Source organism: Aythya ferina (assembly GCF_964211825.1).
Source record: "Aythya ferina genome assembly, chromosome: 33".
NCBI lineage: Eukaryota > Metazoa > Chordata > Aves > Anseriformes > Anatidae > Aythya > Aythya ferina.
Window position 1 is genome coordinate 1303601 of NC_140330.1, and position 21867 is coordinate 1325467.

The following is a 21867-nucleotide window of genomic DNA, read 5'->3' on the forward strand; positions in this document are numbered from 1 at the left end:
GGGGTGGGAAGGGGAGCCAATGGGGTGAAGGGCGGGAGAGGAAGCGGATGGAGGGTGGGTGATGGACGGGGGGGTGGGCCAATGGGGGGAGGGAGACGGGTGTCCCGCCCCCAAGCGCGCAGCATTGGGGGGAGCGGAGCCTCACTGACGGCCCCCGGAGCCAATCGGGAGACGGGCGGCAGCACGGCGGCCTGCTATTGGTGGGTGAGGCGGGGGGCGGGGCTCGCGCGGAATGACAGGCGCGGGAATCAATCGGCGGCAGCGAGCGCGGCGCCGGATTGGCGGGCGGAGGGGGGCGGGGCCTGGGCGGCGGGGCGCCGAGCGGGCCAATCAGAGCGCGGTCCGCCAGGCGCGCGCGGGATGATTGACAGCGGGCGGGCCAATCGCCGCGCGGGGGGGCGGGAGGCGGCGGGCGGGACGCGGCGTGACTGACAGCGCCCTGGGCCAATGAGCTTCGCGGACGCGTTTCGGAGGGAAAAAGCGGCCAATCAGCGGCGGGGCCTTTATTTGGGGGGGTCCGGGGAGGCTTCGGGGGCGGCGCTTCGGTGGGCGGGGCCTCGTCGGGGGGCGGTGCTTCGGGGGGAGGGGCCTCGTCGGGGGGCGGGGCCTCGTCGGGGGGGCGGGGCTGCAGCGTGACATAAAGGAGCAGGGCCAGGACCACGGTGACCAGCTGGGGGGGGGGGGGGAAGTGACGTCACGGGTGTGTGTGACGTCATCACCCCTCCCAGTGACGTCAGCCCCGCCCCCGTGACGTCACCTGCAGCACCGCCGCCACCGTGGCGGCCGCCCCCAGCTCCAGGCTGCGCTCCCGGACCAGGCCCAGCAGCTTCCGGTAACAGCCCTGGGGGCGGGGCGTCAGGGGGCGGGGCGTCAGGGGGCGGGGCGTCAGGGGGCGGGGCGTCAGGGGGCGGGGCGTCAGGGGGCGGGGCGTCAGGGGGGGGGGCGTCAGGGGGGGGGGCGTCAGGGGGGGGGGCGTCAGGGGGGGGGCGTCAGGGGGGGGGCAACCGGAGGGGTACCCAGGGGGGAGGGGTACAAGGGGGGGTACCTGGGGTGGGGGTGGGGCACATTGGGGGGGGGAGGGGCGTCATGGGGGGGGGCACCCCGAGGGGGAGGGGCATAAGGGGGGGCACCTGGGGGGTACCTGGGGGGGCTAGGGGGGCGTCATGGGGGGTTTGGGGGTTCTGGGGGGGTCACTTTGGGTCTTGGGGGGCTGTGGGGGTCCTGGGGGGGGCTTGGGGGGGTTATTTTGGGGCTGGGGGGGTCACATTGGGGTTGGGGGGGGTCATTTTGGGGTTCAGGAGGTTTTGGGGAGGGTCCATTTGGGGCTGGGGGGGTTCGTTTTTTTGGGGGGGGGGTCACATAGGGGTTGGAGGGTCCGGGGGGGGTCATTTTGGGGTTCTGGGGGGGTTCAGGGGGGTCATTTTGGGGTTCAGGAGTTTTTGGGGGGGGGCCGTTTGGGGCGGGGGGGTCACATTGGGGTTGGAGGGTTCGGGGGGGTCATTTTTGGGGTTCGGGGGGGGCCGTTTTTTGGGGGGGGGGGGTCACCTGCTGGTGCACGAGCTCGGGCTGGGGGCTGCGCCCGTCGCAGGCGGGGGGGGCCGGGGGGCGGCAGCAGCTGCGGGGGTGGCGCCGCCCCGACAGCGCCTGGAACGCCGAACCCCCAAAATCCCCGGGACCCCGCACCCCGCAGCACTGCAGCTGGGGGGGGGGGGGGGCACGCTGGGGGGGGGGCACACCGACCTCCCCCCCCCCAGGGACACACAGAGCCCCCCCCCCAGACACCCCCACAGCCCTCCCGGGCACACCAAGCCCCCCCAGGACCCCCAAACCCTCTCAGGCCCCCCCCCAAGGCCCCCCCAGGACCCCCAAGGCCCCCCCGGGACCCCCCCATCACTCTCAGGTCCCCTATGGCCCCCCTCAGGACCCCCAGACCCTCTCAGGACCCCCCCAGAGTCCCCCCAGACCCCTTCAGGCTCTCCCTTGCCCCCCAGAGGCCCCCCAGGACCCCCTTAGGACCCCCATGAGCCCCCCCAGAACTCCCCAAACCCCCCCAGGACCCCCCCAAACCCCTTCAGCACCCCCCCAAACTCCCCCAGGACCCCCTCAGGACCCCTGGGACCCCCAGAGCCCCCCTCAGAACACCCCAACCCCCTCAGGTCCCCCCCAGGACCCCCCTGTGACCCCCCCTGACCCTTCAGCACCCCCTGAACTCCCCCCAGAACCCCTCCAGGACCCATATAACCCCCCAAGACCCCCCTAGGACCCCCTCAGCCCCCCCAGGACCCCCATGCCCCCCCCCAGCACTCCCCAACCCCCCCGTGACCCCCCCTGACCCCTTCAGCGCCCCCCCGAACTCCCCCCAGAACCCCTCCAGGACCCATATAACCCCCCAGGACCCCCCCAGGCCGCCCCCAGGACCCCCATGACCCCCCCCAGCACTCCCCAACCCCCCGTGACCCCCCCTGACCCCTTCAGCGCCCCCCCAAACTCCCCCTAGGACCCCTCCAGGACCCACATAACCCCCCCAGGCCCCCCCCAGGACCCCCCCCGACCCCCCCGTGCCCCCCCACCTTGCTCATGACGGTGTCCCAGGCCTTGGTGACGGCCCCCCCCCGGCTGGTGCCGTACTGCCAGCGCAGCGCCCGCAGCGCCCGGTCCAGCACCAGGCTACGAGCCTTGGGGGGGGGGGAAAAATTAAGGGGGGGGGTCACCGGGTGTCACCACCCCCCCCCCCACCTCAGGACCCCCCCCCGGCCCCCCCCCCCACTCACAAAGGCCCGGTAGTCGTACAGGAAGGTGGCCACGGCCACCTCCACCACCAGCAGCAGCAGCAGGGCCACCAGGAACTGGGGGGGGGGATTAAAATGGGGGGGGGGTGGGAATTTGGGGAGGGGGAGGGGGAGGGGCTGGGTGTACCCCGTGCCCCCCCCCAAAACACGTCCCACAGTGTCCCTGCATCACCCCGCGACCCCCCCCCATCGCCCCAATGTCCCCCCATGACCCCCCCATGACCCCAATGCCCCCCCCACATCCCCCCAGCCCCTTACCCCCCCCAAGTCCCCCCCCAACACCCCCATTGCCCCTCTAGCCCCCCTCAATACCCCCCGATGTCCCCCCAAACCACCCCCATGGCCCCCCCATTTCCCCCCAACCCCCCCCCATTTCTTCCAATGCCCCCCCAATACCCCCCCTAGCCCCCCGTATCCCCCCATCTCCCCCAATGCCCCCCCCCAAACCCCCCCATTTCCCCCCATATGCCCCCCAACCCCCCCCAGCACCCCCCTATTTCCCCAAATCCCCCCAACACCCCCCTCAAACCCCCCCAATGCCCCCCCAGACCCCCATATCCCCCCCACCTCCCCCAATGACCCCCCCAAACCCCCCCAGTCCCCCCCAATGCCCCCCCTATTTCCCCCCAGACCCCTAATGCCCCCTTATTTCCCCCCAGTGCCCCCCCCAGCCCCCCCAATACCCCCCAGCCCCCCCCAGCCCCCCCCCACGCCCCCCCCGTTGCCCCCCCCCAGCTCACCGCCAGCAGGACCCGTGGCCGTCCCTTCCAGGCCCCCCAGGCCCCGGCCGCCCCCAGACCCACCAGGGCCCCCCCCGCGGCGGCGCAGCCCCCCCCAGGTGCAGCAGGGGCAGGGGGGGGGTCCCGGCCAAGCGGCCCAGGGCAGCGCTGCCCACGCGGCCCCACAGCCCCAGCAGGGCCAGGGCCCAGCCCCACACCTGGGGGGGCACAGTCGGGGGGGGGCACCGTCGGGGGGGGCACCACGGCCCCACCCCCACGGAGCCCCCCAGATCCCCCCAAATCTCCCTGGACCCCCCCCAGACCCAAAGGGACCCCCCCGGGACCCCCCACCCTATGGGGACCCCCCCGCCCTACTGACCCCCCCCAGGACCCCCCCAGCACACCCCGGACCCCCCCGAAACTCCCTGGACCCCCCCGAGACCCCCAGATCCAAAGGGACCCCCCCTTGAGCCCCCCACCCTATGGGGACCCCCCCACCCCACTGACCCCCCCAGGACCCTGACACCCCGGGACCCCCCCAGGACCCCCTTGGACTCCCGCGGGACCCCCCCGAGCCCCCACCCTAGGGGACTCCGGGACACCCCCCCGAGCCCCCCCAACCCCCCCTGTGCCCCCCCAGGACCCTCCTACCCCCAGTGCCCCCCCCCAGTGCCCCCCCCATGCCCCCCAACCCCCTGAGACCCCCTCCCTGAGCCCCCCGAGCCCCCCAAACCCCCTGGGACCCCCCCCAACCCCCTCGGACCCCCCCCCCGGGGTCCCCCCGAGCCCCCCGGTGCCCCCCCCACCCCCAGTACCCCCCCCCCCCCCATGTGCCCCCCCCCGCTCACGGCCAGCAGCAGGCAGCAGCCCACCAGCCCCAGCTGCAGGGGGCTCCGGCGCTCCCCGGCCATGGGGGGGGGCACAACGGGGGGGGGGGGCGGGGGGGGCACCAACGGCACCGGCACGGGGGGGGCGGGGCCTGAGGGAGGGGGCGGGGTTAAGAAGGGAGGGGGCGTGGTCACGGGGAGAGGGTTAGAGGGGGTGGGGGTTAAGGGGGGAGGGGAGGGGTTAGGGGCGGGGCCAACGAATAAGGGGAGGGGTTAAGAAGTGAGGGGGTGGGGGTTAAGAGGGGGCGGGGTTAGTGCGAGGTTAGGGGCGGGGTTAACGGATAAGGGGCGGGGTTAACGGATAAGGGGTGTGGTTATAAGGGAGGGGCGTGGTTAAGAAAAGGAAGGGCGGGGTTAGGAGTGGGGGCAATGAATAAGGGGGCGTGGTTAGGAAGGGGCGGGGTTAAGGGCGTGGCCAATGAATGAGGGGGCGGTGTTAAGAGAGGGAGAGGGGTAATGCGGCTTGGGGGCGTGGCCAATGACAGAGGGGCGGGGTCAAGGCGGGAGGGGCGTGGCCAACGGGGGAGGGGCGGGGCCGGCGCTGGGCGGTGGCGGTGCCGGAGGCTCCGGAGCGGCGGCTGCGGGTCGGTACCGGGGGGGGGGGTTATGGGGCGGGGGGGCGATGGGGTGGGGGGGCTATGGGGTGGGGGGTGTGGGGAGGGGGAGCTGTGGGGTGATGGGGCTGTGGGGCGGTGATGTGGGGCTGTGGGGGGGGGAGCTATGGGGCTATGGGGTGATGGAATTATAGGGCTGTGGGGCGGGGGGGCTATAGGGCTAGAGGGAAGCTGTGGGGTGGAGGGCGGTGGCTCTGTGGAGCAGCAGCGCTGTGGGGCAGTGACTCTATGGGGCGATGGCTCTGTGGGGTGATGGCGCTATGGGGCAGCGGCTCTATGGGGTGGTGGTGCTATGGGGCAGCAGCTCTATGGGGCGATAGCGCTATGGGGCAGTAGCCCTATGGGGGGATGGAGCTATGGGGCAGCGGCTCTATGGGGCAGGGAAGCTACGGAGCAGTGATTCTATGGGGCAGTGGGGCTATGGGGCAGCAGCTCTATGGGGCGATGTCGCTATGGGGCAGTGGCTCTATGGGGCAGTGGCTCTATGGGGTGATGTCGCTATGGGGTGCAGGCGCTCTGGGTGCCGCCGGTTGCCGTGGGGCGGGGGCCCCGTCCCGCTGTCTCCGTGCGCGGCCACCCCGCTGATTGCTTCCATCTGCGGCCCCGGAGGCACCGCAGGGGGAAGGCGGGCGCCGGGCCCAGCGCCCCCCCCCGGGCCCCCCCCCACTTCCCGGAGCCGGACAGGGGGTGGGGGGCGTGGGTCGGGGGGGTCTCTGGGGGTGCCTGCGACCCCCCCGGGACCCCCCCACGTCCCCAACCCTGTCCCCATCCGCAGGTGCTGGTGCCATGGCTCAGGTGCTGCGCGTGGACGTGGCCTTCCCAGGTGGGTGGGGGGGGTCCTGGGGGGGTTCTGGGGGTCCTGGGGGGCTGGGAGGGGTCTCTGGGGGGGCTGGGGGGCAGGGCAGAGTCCTGGGGGCTGCTGGAGGGGGGGGACTGGGGTCCTGGAGGGGATGGGGGGGGTCCCAGAGGGGGTGTGGGGGGGTTCTGGGCAGGGTGGGGGGGTCCTGGGTGCTGCTCAGATTGGGGAGGGGGTCCCAGAGGGGATGGGGGGGGGGACTTGGGGTCCAAGGTGCCTGGGTCCTGGAGGGAAGGAGGGGGGTTTTGGGGTCCCTGGGGAGCCTTAGGGGGCGGGGAGGGGGTCTGTAGGGAATGGGGAGGGGGCTGGGGGTCCCATGGGGATGGGGGGGGGGTCCCATAGGGGAGGGGGTCCCATAGGTGGTGGGGTCCCATAGGGGGTGGCACCCTGAAGGGATTGGGGCTGTCCCATAGCGATGGCTTTGGGGTCTCCTAGAAGGTGGGGAGGGGGTCGCTAAAGTGATAGGTTTGGGGTCCCCCAGAGGATGGGGTCCCATAGCAATGGCTTTGGGGTCCCCAAAAGGGTGGGGGGGTCCCCCATAGGGTGGGGGGGTCCCCCATAGCAACGGTTTTGGGGTCCCCCGGGAGGTGGGGCTGGGGTCCCCAAGGGGCTGGGGGTCCCATAACGATAGCTTTGGGGTCCCCCAGAAGGGTGGGGGTCCCCTATAGCGCTGCCTTTGGGGTCCCCCGTAGGGGCCGGGACCCCCCCACACCCCCACCCCCCCGCCCAAGCCCCCGCGCCCCCCGGCTCGGCCCCCTACTCGCTGGAGACGCCGTACGGCTACCGCCTGGACCTCGGCTTCCTCAAGTACGTGGAGGCCATCGAGCAGGGGCTGACCCTGCGCCGCGTCCCGGGGGGGGGCCACCGCCGCCCCCGGCCCCCCCGGCCCCCCCAGGACCCCCCCCGGCTCCCCTGGACCCCCCGAGACCCCCGAGACCCCCGGACCCCCGGGACCTCCTCCACCGAATCCCTTTGCGCCCGCGACCCCCGCGTGGGGCGCGCGCTGGGGGGGGGGGGTCGGGGGGGGCCGGAGGTGAAGGGGGAGGAAGAGGAGGATGAGGAGGATGAGGATGAGGAGGGGGGGGGGGGGGAGGAAGGTGGCGGTGACGCCGTGGGCGGGGGGCTCGCTGCGGGCGGTGCGGGAGCAGATGGCGGCGGCGCTGCGGAGGCTGCGGGAGGAGAGGGGGGGGCTCAGCCCCGCGACCCCCCCCCGGGGCTGCCGCTGCCCCTGCTCCTGCGGCAACCCCCGGGGGGAGGTGGGCGGTGGGGGGGGGGGGCACTGGGATGGGCACTGGGATGGGTACTGGGATGGGCACTGGGATGGGCATCGGCACCAGTAGCACCAGTGCTGGCATCAGTACTGGTACTGGGATGGGCACTGGGATGGGCATTGGTACTGGGATGGGCACTGGGATGGGCACCGGCACCAGTAGCACCAGAAGCAGCATCGATACTGGGACTGGGATGGGCACTGGCACCGCCATCAGCACCAGTAGCACCAGTGCGAGCATCAGGACCAGCACTGGGACAGGCACTGGGATGGGCATCGGCACCAGCATCGGCACCAGCAGCACCAGTAACGGCACTGGGATGGGCACCGGCATCAGCACCGGCACCAGCAGCACCAGTACCGGTACTGGGATGGGCACCAGCAGCACCAGTTCCAGCATAGGCACCAGTATCACCACCAGCAGCACCAGTTTCAGCATGGGTACCGGTACCGGTACCAGTATGGGCACCAGCAGCACCAGTACCGGTACTGGTGTGGGCACCACCATCAGCACCAGTTCCGGCACCATTACTGGTACCAGTTTGAGCACCAGTACCGGCACCAGTTTGCGCACCAGCATCCCCAGTTCCACCGCGCCCACCGGTCCCGCCACCAGCACGGGCACCAGCCTCACCAGTCCCACCGCTACTGGTACCAGTACAGACCCCAACCCCCCCAACCCCCCCACCCCCCCCAGTGCTCCCAGTGCTCCCAGTGCTCCCAGTGCCCCCGCCCGGCGCTCGGTGGGGGTGGGCACGGAGGGGCCGCGGTGCCGCAGCGTGGCCGTGGGGGTGCCGGAGCCGGGGGACCTGGAGGGGGTCCTGGGGGGGGTCCCGGGGGGGGGGGGGCTGGGGGGGCGCGTGGCCGTGCTGGAGGGGCAACTGCGGCGGGCGCTGGGCGAGCTGCGGGAGGCTCGGCAGCTCCTGGCCCAGAGGAACCCCCCCGGGACCCCCCCCGGCCTCAGGTGAGTGAGGGGACATCGGGGGGGGGGGGGGCGTGGGGTTAGGGGGGGGGGGGTCCTGGCACCGCTCACCCCCCCCCTTTTGTTCTGCAGAGGCGGCGGGTGGTGGTGATGAGGAGGGGGAGGAAGGCTGCGGAGAGAGATGTGGGGGGGGAAGGTATGGGGGGGGGGGGTTTGGGGGGTCCTGGGGGGGTCCTGGGGCAATTGGGGGGGGCTGGGGGGGTCCTGGGGCGATTGGGGGGGTCCTGGGGGGGTGTGGGGCAATTGGGGGGGTCATGGGGGGGTCCTGGGGAAAGTGGGGGAGGCTGGGGGGGGGCTAGGGTGATTGGGGGGGTCCTGGGGGGGTTATGGAGCAATTGGGGGGGTCCTGGGGGGGCTGTGGGGCAATTAGGGGGGTCCTGTGGGGGTTTGGGGGCAATTGGGGGGGGGCTGGGGGGGTCCTGGGGCGATTGGGGGGGTCCTGGGGGGGTTGTGGGGCAATTGGGGGGGGCTGCGGGGGGGTTATGGGGCATTTGGGGGGGGACAATGGGAGCTGTTGTGGGGCTGGGGGTGGCTTGGGGGGTGTTGGGGGGGGTATGGGGTAACGGGGGGCTCTGGGGGGGATCCCGGGGGGGGTCCCAGACCTGACGCCCCCCCCCCCCGCTGCCCCCAGGCCGGGCTGGAGCTCGTCGAGCTCGGACACGGAGTACCACGAGGCCGAGGAGGGGCCCCCCCCGGCACCCCCCCCGCGAGGGTGAGGGGTGAGACCCCCCCCCACGACCCCCCCCCCTCCTCCCAGGACCCCCCCCCACATCCGACACCCCCCGCACACGCGTTTGTCACGCCTGCAGCCCCCCCAAACGCCCCCCTCCCCCCAATAAAGCCCTCCCCAAAATTGCAGCTGTGCCCCCCCCTTAATTTGGGGAGGGTCCGGGGGGGTTCTTGGGGGGGGGGGGGAAAGGACGAGGCGGGAGGCGAGGTAAGAAATAAATAGGGGGGGGGGTGTATTGGGGGGTGCATTGGGGGGGTGCATTGGGGGGGCATTGCCGTGTGCCAGACACGGTGCTGGGGGGGGGGCCGGGGGGGGCCCGGCCCCGAGCTGGGGGGGTTCTGCCCCCCCCCCGCGGAGGAAGGCCACGTTTTGGGTGGATTTCTCACAGTTTAGGCACAAAACCAGCGCGGGGGCGACCGCGCCGGGCTCCGGTTCCCCGGGGGGCGCGCGAGCGAGGCGGCCGTGCCGGGATGTACTGGGCCATACTGGGTTGTACTGGTCCGTACTGGATTGTAGTGGTCCGTAGTGGTCTGTAGTGGTCTGTACTGGTCCGTACTGGGTTGTAGTGGGCCCCACTGGATTGTTGGGCTGGCCGTACTGGTTTGTACTGGTCCATACTGGATTGTAGTGGGCCCTACTGGGTTGTACTGGTCCGTACTGGTCTGTACTGGGCCGTGCTGGGTCTCCGCTCGCCGCCACCCCGGTGCTGGGGGGTGCTGGGGGCTGGGGGGGTCCCGGGGCCCCCCCGCCGTGGGCAGGGTCCGGGCGCTCGCGGTGCCCTCAGGCGGCGTCGTCCTCCAGGCTGACGGCCTGGCGCTGGGGGGGGGCGGGGGGGGCGTCAGTACGGCTGGGGGGGGGGCAAGTCCCATGCCCGAGACCCCCCCCCCGTACCCCTGACCCCCTCCCCATGTCCCAGACCCCCTCACCGTGCCTGAGACCCCCCCCCATACCCCACATCCCCATTCCCCAGACCCCCCCCCATGCCCCCAGACCCCCCTCCCCATCCCTGAGACCCCCCCCAGTACCCCAGACCCCCACATCCCCATTCCCCAGACCCCCCCTCCACATCCCTGAGACCCCCCCCTACTCCATAACCCCCCCCATACCCCACACACACCCCCAATACCCCCCCACCCCACACCCCCCCATGCCCCCCCCACATGCCCCATAACCCCCTCCCCCTGCCCCCAGACCCCCCCCCCATTCCCCAGCCCCCCCACACCCCCCTATACCCCCCATCTACCCCCCCACACCCCCCCTATACCCCCCTTTACCCCCCCCACACCCCCCCATGCCCCCCCATGCCCCATAACCCCCCCATACCCCATACTACCCCCCCCATACCTCCTCCACACCCCCCCATGCCCCCCCCACACCCCCCCTATACCCCCATCTACCCCCCCCTCACCCCACCCACACCCCCCCTTTACCCCCCCACACCCCCTTTACCCCCCCACACCCCCCCATGCCCCCCCCCTCACTGCAGGGTAGCTGTAGCCCTACCCCCCCCCATACCCCCCCCACCCCCCCGTGCCCCCCCCCTCACCGCGGGGTAGCTGTAGCCCTGCCCCGGGGGGGGGCCGGGTGCTGCTGCCCCTTCTGGTACAGGGGGTTGCTGAAGTTGATGCTCCGGGTGCTGCGCAGCCGCCACGTCCGCCACAGCAGGCGGGCGCCGAAGGCCGCGAGGATGAGGAGGGCTGGGGGGGGGGGGGGTAAAAAGGGGGGGGGGGGGGGTATCAGGGCTGAGCCCCCCCCCCCCACACTGCCAGGAACACGCTGCAATGCAGGAGCACCCCCACCCTGAAGCCCTTCCCCCCCCCAGTCCACAGGAAGACCCTGGTTGGGAGACCCCCATGATGCTGCCCCCCCCCACACCCAATAATGTTGGGACCCCCCCCAAGGTGCTGGGACCCCCCCACAATGCTGGGACCCTCCCCAGACAATGCTGGGACCCCCCAAGTTCTGGGACCACCCCCACACCCAGTTCTGGGACCCCTCAGTTCTGGGCCCCCCCCCAATGCTGGGACCCCCCAGTGCTGACCCCCCCACACCCAATACTGGGACCCCCCCCACAATGCTGGGATCCCCCCCCCAGTACTGGGACCCCCCCAGTCCTGGCCCCCAGCCCATTTTAGGATGGGACCTCCCCCATCCCAAATCCCCCCATGCCAGGCCCCCCCCATGCTGAGACCCCCCCATCCCAGCCCCCCCCCCCCCAATGCTCTGCCCCCCCCCAAACCTACCCAGGGGCAGGACGACCGCCAGCGCTATGGGGCCCCTCCTTGACCCTGCGCTCCCCCACGGCGTCACCGCTGAGAGCTGCCAAAAGGGGGGGGGTGTCAGTGGGGGGGGGATGTGTGGGGCTGGGATGTGTGGGGCTGGGATATGTGGGGCAGGGATGTGGAGTAGGGATATGTGGGGCTGGAATGTGTGGGGCTGGGATGTGTGGGGCAGGGAAATGTGGGGCAGGGTTGTGGAGTTGGGATGTGTGGGGCTGGAATGTGTGGGGCTGGGATGTGTGGGGCAGGGTTGTGGGGCAGGGATATGGGGCAGGGTTGTGGGGCCAGTACCTGTGGTGCCGTTCCCGGTGGTGCTGTTCCCGGCCGTGATGGGGCCTGGGGGGGCCCCGCTGAGCACCGGGGGCGGCGGTGGGGCCGTGGTGGGGCCGGGGGCTGCAGCCGGGGGGGCTGGGGCTGAAGGGTCTGGAGGGGGGGGGAGAAGAGGGTGAGCAGGACTGGGGGGCGCTGGGCACAGCGAGGGGACCCGGGGGGGTCCCAGAAGGGTCCCGGGGGTCCCAGGGTGGTCCCGGGGGGGGGTCCCGGGGGGGTCCCGGGTACCTGTGAGGCAGCCGCGGCCGTCGGGGGCCAGGCTCTGGCCGTCGGCGCAGGCGCAGGTGTAGCGGGGGCTGCGGGGGCTGACGTGGGGCGCGGGCAGGCAGAGGTAGGAGCAGCCCCCGTTGTCCCGAGAGCACCAGTTCTCACCTGGGGGGGACAGGTGAGGTGGGAGGGGGCGGGGATGGGGACGGGGATAGGGACGGGGACAGGGACAAGGATGGGATGGGGACAGAGACAGGAGGGGAACAGGGTTGGGATGGGATGGGGACAGGGACAGGGACGGGGATGGGGATGAGGACAAGGACAGGATGGGGACAAGGTCAGGAGGGGAAGGGGACAGGGACAGGATGGGGACAAGAATGGGATGAGGACAGGGACAGGATGGGGACAGGGACGGGGGGGAACAGGGATGGGGACGGGGACAGGGGCGGGGACAAGGACAAGGATGGGATGGGGACAGAGACAGGAGGGACACAGGAACAGAGGGACCGGGTACGGAGGGGACAAGGACACCCAGACAGAGGGACAGAAGGACAGAGGGACAGGGGGACAGGGGGGACAGCGGGGGGGTCGCGGGTACCTGGGGGCTGCCTGAGGGCGTGCTGCACCACCAGGTCCTCGGGCGCGAAGAGCCCCTGGGCCACGCGGTGCACGTCGGCGCCGCTCAGGCGGTTGGCGCTGAAGATGGCCTGGCTGAGGACGTCGGTCCAGAACACCGCGTCCTGCGGGCGCACGGCGTTGGCACGGGCCGGGGGGGGCCCAGGGTAAATTGGGGAGGGGGGCGGGACGAGGCCACCGCGGGGCCGGGCTCACCTCGAAGACGGCGACGGCGAAGGGGTGGGCGAGTGCCTTGGGGTCCACCAGCACCGTGCGGCGCTGGGCACCGTCCACGTGGACGCTGGAGAGCGCGTGGAGCCGCCAGTCCACCCAGTACAGGCGCTGCGAGGGGAGGTCTGCGGCAGGAGTCAGACACCGCACCGACAACGGGACCCGCGGGGACGGGGATGGGGATGGGGACAGGGACATAAGGGGATGGGGACGGATGGGGACGAGGATGGGGACACATGGGGACAAGGACACACTGGGATGGGAATGGGGACATATGGGGACGGGGATGGGGACAGGGACATAAGGGGATGGGGACGGATGGGGACGGGGACACACACGGACGGGGATGGGGACACGTGGGGATGGCAATGGATGGGGATGGGGATGGGGACATGCAGGGACAGGGATGGACGGGGATGGGGACACGGACATGTGGGGATGGGGACAGGGATGGATCGGGACAGGGACACATGGCGATAGGGATGGGGACCCACGGGGATGGGGACACGGACACGTGGGGACAGGGATGGGGACGTGTGGGGATGGGGACCGGAATGGGGATGGGCGAGGGACTGGCACTGGGACCAGTAGGGGACCGGGATGCGTATGGGGACAGGGACTGGGACCAGGACTGGGACCCGCGTGGGGACAGGGAGCGGGGTGCGGATGGGGACAGGGACAGGGCCGGGGCTGGGGGCGCTCACCCAGCGCGATCCCCGTGGGCCACTCGATGCCCTCGGTCACCAGCGCGAAGTGGTCGGCGCCGTTGAGGCCGCTCTTGGCGATCTTGGCCGTGCTGCCCCAGTCGGTCCAGTACATGTAACTGGGGACGGAGCCGGGCCCGGTCACTGCCTGCCCCCAGGGGCCAGCAGAGCCGCGGCCCCACAGCCCACGGTGCCCCCCCGTGTCCCCGAGGTCTCTTCCGACCTCCATGGCTCGGTGACCTCTGTCCCAGTGCCCCCCCCATGACCCCCACATCCCCCAATGTCCCCGTGTCCCCCCAGATCCCTGTGTCCCCGTATTCCCATGTTCCCCCAGATCCCAATATCCCCAATCCCCATACCCCACACCCCCCATCCCCACACCCCACAACCCCATATCCCCAATTCCACATCCCAAATCCCCACACCCCATCCCCAACCCCAATCCCCAACCCCAATCCCACCCCCAATCCCAATCCCAACCCCAGATCCCAATCCCCACACCTCCAATCCCAATCTCAATCCCCAATCCCAATTTCCCAATCCCACATCCCCAGTCCCATATCCCACACCCCACACCCCCAACCCCAATCCCAACCCCATCCCAACCTCAACTTCAATCCCATCCCCACCCCCACCCCCAATCCCACCCCCAACCCCACCCCGTACCCGTGCAGGGGGTCGACGGCGATGCCCTGGGGCTTGGCCCCCGGCTCCTTGAGCAGGGTCCTGCGGCGCCGGCCGCTGGCGTCGGCCACGGCCACGGCCCCGCGCTGGGCGTCCGTCCAGTAGAGGTTGTGGTGCACCCAGTCCAGCGCCAGCCCCGACGGCGCCCCCAGCCCGGCCCCGATCAGCGGCACCGCGGCGCTGCCGTCAGACAGCCCGGCGGCCGGGGCCCTGCAGGACGGGGAGGGTTGGAGAGGGGGTTTGGGGGGGGTTTGGGGGGGATTTGGGGTCCTTAGGGGGGTTTTGGGGGGGATTTGGGGGAGATTTGGGGTTGGAGGGGGGTTTTGGGGGGATTTGGGGTCCTTAGGGGGGTTTTGGGGGGATTTGGGGGAGATTTGGGGTTGGAGGGGGGTTTTGGGGGGGATTTGGGGAGATTTGGGTTGGAGGGGGGTTTTGGGGGGGATTTGGGGTCCTTAGGGGGGTTTTGGGGGGGATTTGCGGTACCCAGGGGGCTTTCAGGGTCCCCAGGGGTGGGTTTGGGGGGTTTGGGGGGAAGCGACAGGGGGTTTTGGGGTACCCAAGGGTGGGTTTGGGGGGGGGTTGGGGGGGATTCTGGGGGGTTTTGGGGTCCCCAGGGGTGGATTTGGGGGGTCTGAGGAGTTTGGGGTGTCCCCAGGAAGGTATGGGGTTGTGGCAGGGTTTTGGGGTCCTGGCAGGGTTTTGGGGTCCTGGTGAGGATTTTTGGAGTCCCAGAGGGGCTCTGGAGGTCCTGGTGGGGTTTTTGGGGGTCTCATCAGGGTTTTTGGGGTTCCCTGGGGGGCTTTTCTGGGGTCCTGGTGGGGTTTTCAGTGTTCCCTAGGGGGATTTTTGGGGTCCCACTGGGGTTTTTGCACCCCAGCAGGGTTCTCGATGCCCCGGGGAGGTTCGTGGGGTGCCGGGGGGTTTCGGGGTGCCCCTCACCGGTAGATCTCCCTGTGCCAGAGGTCGGCCCAGTACACGGTGCCGGCGGCGACGTCGACGTCCAGCGCGGCGGCGTGCTTCAGGCCCCGCAGCAGCCGCGTGGCGTTGCCGCGGGCCAGGGCCAGGCGCCGAACCTCGTGGCGAGCCGTGAACAGCAGCGCGGCCCCGGGGGCTGCGGGGGGCAGCGGGGTCAGTGGGGGCACCCGGGGGGGGTGGGGGGGGGGTATGGGGGGAGTATGGGGGAGTATGGGGGGGTATGGGGGGGATTTGGGGGGAGTATGGGGGGGATTTGGGGGGGTATGGGGGGAGTATGGGGGGGTATGGGGGGGATTTGGGGGGAGTATGGGGGAGTATGGGGGGTATGGGGGGGGTTGGGGGGGGAAATTGGGGGAAATGGGGATAGACTGGGGGGAATGGGGAGGATTTGGGGGGAGTATGGGGGGGTATGGGGGGGATTTGGGGGGAGTATGGGGGGGATTTGGGGGGGTATGGGGGAGTATGGGGGGGTATGTGGGGGTTGGGGGGGATTTGGGGGGGATTTGGGGGGGTATGGGGGAGTATGGGGGGGAAATTGGGGGAAATGGGGATAAACTGGGGGGGAATGGGGGGGATTTGGGGGGATATGGGGTAGGATTTGGGGAATATGGGGTGATTTGGGGGGGTATAGGGGAGATTTGGGGGGATTTGGGAGGATATGGGGGGATTTGGGGGGATATGGGGGAAATTTGAGGAGATTTGGGGGGAAATGGGGGGTTATGGGAAGGTTTTGGGGGGCTATGGGGGGATTTGAGGGGAAATGCAGGGGTTTAGGGGGGAAATGGGGGAATAAATTGGGGGAAATGGGGACAAATGGGGATAAACTGGGGGGAAATAGGGATAAATTGGGCAAAATGGGAGGGATATGGGGGGGATAAATTGGAGGGAAACGGGGAGAAACTGGAGGGAAACGGGGGGGAAATGGGGATAAACGGGGATGAACTGGGGGAAACCGGTTAAACCGGGGGGAAAGGGGGGGAGGGGGAAAGCGGGGTGCAAAGGGGGGAGCTCGGGGGGCTCGGGGGGGGGTCCGTGCACCCACCCAGGGCTCGGCAGCCGTGCCCGGCGGGCTCCATGCGGTAACCCTGCTCGCACTCGCACTTGTAGCTGCCCGGCAGGTTGTGGCAGCGCTGCCCGCACGTCTGCGGGTCCTGGCACTCGTCGATGTCTGCGGGGGGACCCGAGGGGTCAGGGGGGGCCAGTTTGGGGTCAGGGGGGGTGCGGGGGGCTCGGGGGGCGCCCACCTTCGCAGGTCTTCCCGTCGGGGCCCAGGAGGAAGCCGTCGGGGCAGAGGCACTCGTAGCCCAGCCGCAGGTCCCTGCAGACGTGGGAGCAGCCCCCGCCGTCCAGGCACTCGTTGACGCCTGGAAATGGGGGAAATCGATAAAAATAAATAAAAAAAAAAAAAAAAAGGGAACGGGGAGGGGGTCTTGGGGACGGGGAGGGGGGGTCCCATCCGCACCGCACTCCTTGATGGGTTCATCCGACCAGTCCCGGCAGTCGCGGTTCTGGTCGCAGACGCGCTGCAGGGGGATGCACTCGCCCGAGCGGCACTTGAACTGGTGGGGGCCATCGCAGGCGGTCACTGGGGAGGGGGGGGGGACACAGGACAGGACAGGGGGTCGTCAGCACCCCCTCCACGTACCTGTGTCCCCCCCCACCCAAGGGTCACCATGCACCGTTGTGGCACCCGTCCTCGTCGGAGCCGTCGGCGCAGTCGTGCTCCCCGTCGCACTGCCGCGCGCCCGGCACGCAGCGCCCGTCGCCGCACTGGAACTGGTCGGGACGGCACGTCGTGACAGGGGCTGTAAGAGGGGGGGGCAAACGGGGGTCAGGGGTGCTCGGCGAGCCCCCATGTGGACCCTCGTGGGACCCCAACCCCCTGCAGGGGCGCAGCTTACCGCAGTCGTGCTCGTCGGAGCCGTCGCGACAGTCGGGGCTGCCGTCGCAGCGCCAGCGCCGGTGGATGCACTCGCCGCTGCCGCAGGGCACCTGCAGCGGGGGGCAGGAGGCGGCGGGGGGCCGGGGGCCGCAGAGGGTGGGCCACTCGTCGGAGCCGTCGGGGCAGTCGGCGTCGCCGTCGCAGCGCCACAAGGCGCTGACGCAGCTCGAGTCGTTGCAGGCGAAGTCGTGGGGGTCGCAGGCGGCGGGCGGGGGGCACCCGGCCTCGTCCGCCCCGTCCTCGCAGTCCCGTTCCCCGTCGCAGGCGAAGGCCAGAGCCACGCAGCCCCCGGTGCCGCAGCGCAGCTCGTCCGGGGAGCAGGAGCCGGGGGCTGCCAAAGGGACCCCGGTGTCGGTATCGGGGGATCAGGGGGGGTGCGAGGGGGTCCCTGGGTTTCTCACCCGCCCCCCCGGAGCCCGGCACTCACGGCAGTCCCGCTCGTCGGAGCCGTTCTCGCAGTCCTCGTGCCCGTTGCAGCGCCAGGACGCGGGGATGCAGCGTCTCGAGCGGCCGCCGCAGCTGAATTCGGACGGGGAGCAGGACACGGAGCCTGGGGGACAACGGGGCTGGCACCGGGCGGGGGGCAACGGGTGGGGGGCACCGGGTGGGGAGGGATGGGGCAGGGAGAGGGGAGCAGGGGGGAGCCCAGCAGGGCACAACGCGGCGTGGGGAGGAGAGAAATGGAAGAGGAAGAGGAGAAAAAGGGAGAGAGAAGCAGGAGGGAGAGGGGAGAGAGGGAAAATGAGAAAGGAAAAGAGGAGAAAGGAGAGAAAAAAAGAGAGAAGGGGACAGAAGGAGAATATGGAGAAGAGAGGGAAAAAGAGAAGAGAAAGAGAAGATGAGGAGGAGGAGGAGAAGGAGGAAAAGGAGGAGGAGGGGGTGAAGGAGGAGAGAAAGGAAGAGAAAGGAAGAGAAAGGAAGGTTGATTTTAGAGCAGGTACCTGGATAGATGAAAGTGAAAATATGAGAGGGAAGGGCAGGGAAGGGCAGGGAAGGGCAGGGAAGGGCAGGGCAGGGCAGGGCAGGGAAGGGAAGGGAAGGGAAGGGAAGGGAAGGGAAGGGAAGGGAAGGGAAGGGAAGGGAAGGGAAGGGAAGGGAAGGGAAGGGAAGGGAAGGGAAGGGAAGGGAAGGGCCACAAAAGTCGGAAAGAAAGAGAAGGAGAAGAGAAAAAGAGGAAGAGAAGGATGAGAAAAGAGAAAGAAGAAGAGAAAGAGGAGAGGAGAGGAATGATAGCACGGCACGGCACGCGTGGTATGGCATGGCACGGCACGGCATGGCACAGCATGGCATGGAATAGCATGGTACCGCACAGCACGGCACAGTATGGCACAATATGGCACGGCATGGCATAGCATAGCACGATATAGCACAATATGGCACGGCATGGCTCAGCACAGCATGGTATGGCACAGCACGGCACAGTATGGCATGGTATAGCACAATATAGCACGGGATGGCCCAGCACAGCCCAGTACAGCCCAGTACAGCCCAGCACGGCCCGGCCTGGCCCCGGCACTCACGGCAGGTGGCGGGGGTCTCGTCGGAGCCGTCCCGGCACTCGGCGCTGCCGTCGCAAACCCACTTGGCGGAGATGCAGGCGCCGTCCCCGCACTGGAACTGCCCCTGGCCGCACGGCTCGGCCCCTGCGGCACCGGGCACTGAGCGGTGGCACCGGCGCCAGCCCCCAGACCCATTTTGGGACCCCCCCGACTCATTCTGGGACCCTCCAGCCCCATGATGGAAGCCCCCAGCCCCAATTTGGGACCTCCAAGACCCATTTTAGGACTCTCCAGCCCCATTTTGGGAGCGCCCCAGACCCATCTTGGAACCCCCAACCCCATTTTGGGACCCCCCAGATCCATTTTGAGACCCCCAGGCACATTTTGGGAACCCCCAGACCCATACTGGGACCCTCTGGACCCATTTTGGGACCCTGGACCCATTTTGGGACCCCTTCAGACCCATCTTGGAACCCCGTGGACCCATTTTGGGACCCCCTAGACTCATTTCAGGACCGCACAGCCTCACTTTGGGACCCCCGGGGCCATTTTGGGGCTAAACCCCATGATTTGAGACCCGAGCGTCACTTGGGACACAGTTTTGGGGACTTTGGACTTTGCTTGGGGACTGCTGTGGCACGAGGCCGCCCCTTGGGGCCCTTTTAAGCCCCTCTGGGCCCTTTTTAGGCCCCTTTGGGCTCTTTTTAGGCTCATTTGAGCCCTTTTTAGGCCCTTTTAGGCCGTTTCCTGTCCCCTTTGGGCCCCTCCCGGCCCCTCCGGAGGTCCCGGGGTCCCCGCGGCCGCCCCCAGGCCTCGCCCCTCCGCGCTGCCATTGGCCGCCGCCGCGGTGGCCAGTTGGGCCGCGGGCCAATAGGAAACGCGGGACACACCTCAAGGGGCGTTGCCGCGCAAGGTGATTGGGCCGGAACTGGGCAGAGCCGCCCTCGCCACGCCCCCCGCGCCCCCTGCCCTCAGTCATGGCGGCGACCATGAGGGCGGCGGCGGGGACCCCCCCTGCCCCCCCCCGGCCCCCCCCGGCCCCGGTGCCCAAAGCCCCCCGAGAACGCGGGGGGGGAGGGGCTGGGACCCCCCCCGAGCCCCCCAGGGAGCCCCTCAGTGCCCCGGGGACCCCTCCCCAAAACCCCGAGACCCCCCCCAAAGCCCCCAGGGACCCCCCAGCACCTTGGGACCCCCCCGAGCACCCCAGGACCCCCCCTCAGACCCTCGGGACCCCCCCTCAGCACCCCCAGGACCCCCCCAGCACCTTGAGACCCCCCCGAGCACCCCGGGACCCCCCCCAGCACCCTGGGGACCCCCCTGAGCAGCCCGGGACCTCCCCCCAGCACCCTGGGGACCCCCTCAGCGCCCCCCAAGTCCCCCCGTGGACCCCCCCAGCCCCATGCCAGCCTCACCCAAGCCCCCCATGAGCCCCCCTAAAGCCTCCCAGCACCAGCACTACCAGCACCGGGCACCAGCACGTCCCAGTAACACCAGCACAGGGCACCACCGCACCCCAGTACCACCAGCACCGGCCACCACCCTGTCCCAGCACCATGAGCACCGGGCACCACCGAGCCCTGTCACTGCGGGCACTGGGCACCACCACGTCCCCGTACCACCACCACCACTGGGCACCACCACATCCCAGTATCACCACCGGGCACCACTGCATCCCAGTACCGGCCACCACTGCACCCCAGCACCACCACCACCACCGGCTACCACCACGTCCCGGCACCGTGAGCACCGGCTACCATTGTCCCCTGGCACCGTGGGCACCGGGCACCACCGCGTCCCAGTACCACCACCACTGGGCACCACCGCATCCCAGTACCGGCCACCACCGCGCCCCAGCACAACCTCAGTCCCCACCCAGCGAAGCCCCTCACCTGGGAGCAGCACCAGGAGCGCGCCGCCGAGCAGCGCCCAGACGCGTGCCATGCTGCCACCGGGCACGCGAGACACCGGGCACGACGGGAGCCCCCCGGACGACGACGACAACGACGACGGTGACGGTGACGGCGGTGACACCGGTGACGGTGACACCGAGGATGCCGGTGGGAGCCGAGCGCTGCCGCCCTTCGCTCGCCGTGCGCAGGGGAGGGGTTTGAGCATGGGGTGATTTTCAAAACTGCTCCACATCATGCGAGGAGGAGGAGCGCCCGACCGCACGATGTGACATCGGCGCCTTAACTCTTCCCCCGCCCGGCGCCCGCGGACGCACGGACACGGGGACGGACACACGGACACGGACACAGCCCCACGGACACGGCCCCGTCCCCAAAACCGGGGTCCCCCCCCAGGCCCCATTTCCCTTTTCCACCCCGGTGCCGCTCGATGAACCGCTGCCCGCCCAGCGACCCCAGCGCGCGCTTTTGGGGTGGTTTTGGCCGCTTTTGAGGTGTTTTTGATCTCTTTCTGGGGTGTTTTCTCCCCTTTTGGGGTGGTTTTGTTCCCCTTTGGGATGTTTTCGTCTCTTTCTGGGGTGTTTTCTCCCCTTTTGGGGTGGTTTTGTCCCCCTTTGGGATGTTTTCGCCTCTTTCTGGGATATTTTCATCCCCTCTTGTGAAGTTTTTATCCCTTTATGGGGTGTTTTTGTCCCCTTGAGGGTGTTTTCATCTCTTTTTGGGGGTGTTTTCCTCCCCTTTTCCTAACTTTTTATCCCTTTACAGTGTGTTTTCATCCCCTTTTTTTGATCCCCTTTTTGGATATTTTCATTTCTTTCTGGGGTGTTTTCATCCCCTTTTAGTAAGTTTTTATCCCATTATAGGGTGTTTTCATCCCTTTTGGGATGTTTTCATCCCTTTATGGAGTGTTTTTGTCCCCTTTTGGGATGTTTTTTGACCCCCCCGAGACAAATCTCTACTGGAAGCCAGCCCCACACCCAGCAGGAGCCCCACAAAGGGGGTAATTCCCCCCAAATTGGGTAAATCCTCCCCCCAAACAGGGTAAAAGCCCTTTAAGGGGTTAAGTCCTCCCCCTGAAGGGGGCAAGTCTCCCCCAAAGGGGGTAAAATCCTTCCCCCAAAGCGGGGGTAAATCCCCCAAAGAGGGCAACTCCCTCCCCAAAGGGGGTGTCTTCCCCCGGGGGGGGTGTGTGTGTGTGTAAATCCCTCCCCCAAAGTAGTAAGTCCTCCTCCAAAGGGGGGTGTAAGAACCCCTAAAAAGGATAAATCCACCTCCAAAAATGTAACCCACCCCCCAAGAGGGTAAATCCTCCCCCAAAGGGGGCTAAATGCCCCTGAAGGTGTAAATCCATCTGAAAGGGGTAAATTCCTTTCCCCAAAGGAGGGTAAATCTCCCCCAAAAGGGGGTAAATGCCCCGGAAGGTGTCAATTCCTTCCCCAAAGGGGGTAAATCTCCCCCTAAAGAGGGAAAATCCCCCCCAAAGGGGGTGTAAGTACCCATAAAAGGGTAAATGCACCTGAAGGAGGTAAATTCCTTCCCCCGAAGGGGGTAAATCTCCCCCTAAAGAGGGTAAATCTCCCCCAAGATGGGGTAAATCCCCCCCAAAGGGGGTAAATCCCCCCCAAGATCGGGTAAATCCCCCCCAGG

The 21867-nt window shown here is 69.1% G+C and overlaps 2 protein-coding genes across 2 annotated transcripts in view; one reads left to right on the forward strand and one right to left on the reverse strand.

Annotated features, from left to right (window-relative positions):
• Window positions 1-9486: 9486 nt before the first annotated feature.
• On the reverse strand, window positions 9487-20762 carry LDLR (low density lipoprotein receptor). Its single transcript, XM_084501720.1, has 18 exons — window positions 20203-20762; window positions 18335-18457; window positions 17242-17364; window positions 16774-17145; window positions 16552-16677; window positions 16335-16457; window positions 16117-16236; window positions 15915-16040; window positions 14837-15008; window positions 13880-14107; window positions 13214-13332; window positions 12495-12634; window positions 12262-12403; window positions 11685-11828; window positions 11418-11549; window positions 11091-11166; window positions 10394-10544; window positions 9487-9663 (listed from the first exon to the last, which is right to left on the reverse strand). The coding sequence occupies exons 1-18, from the start codon at window positions 20621-20623 to the stop codon at window positions 9628-9630; spliced, it is 2874 nt and encodes a 957-aa protein (XP_084357846.1). The 5' UTR covers window positions 20624-20762; the 3' UTR covers window positions 9487-9627.
• QTRT1 (queuine tRNA-ribosyltransferase catalytic subunit 1) overlaps window positions 19353-21867 on the forward strand; it is a 72957-nt gene continuing 70442 nt past the window's right edge. The window contains exon 1 of the mRNA XM_084501723.1: window positions 19353-19356. The gene's annotated coding sequence lies outside the window, so the exon portion shown is untranslated. The remainder of the gene's footprint in view (window positions 19357-21867) is intronic.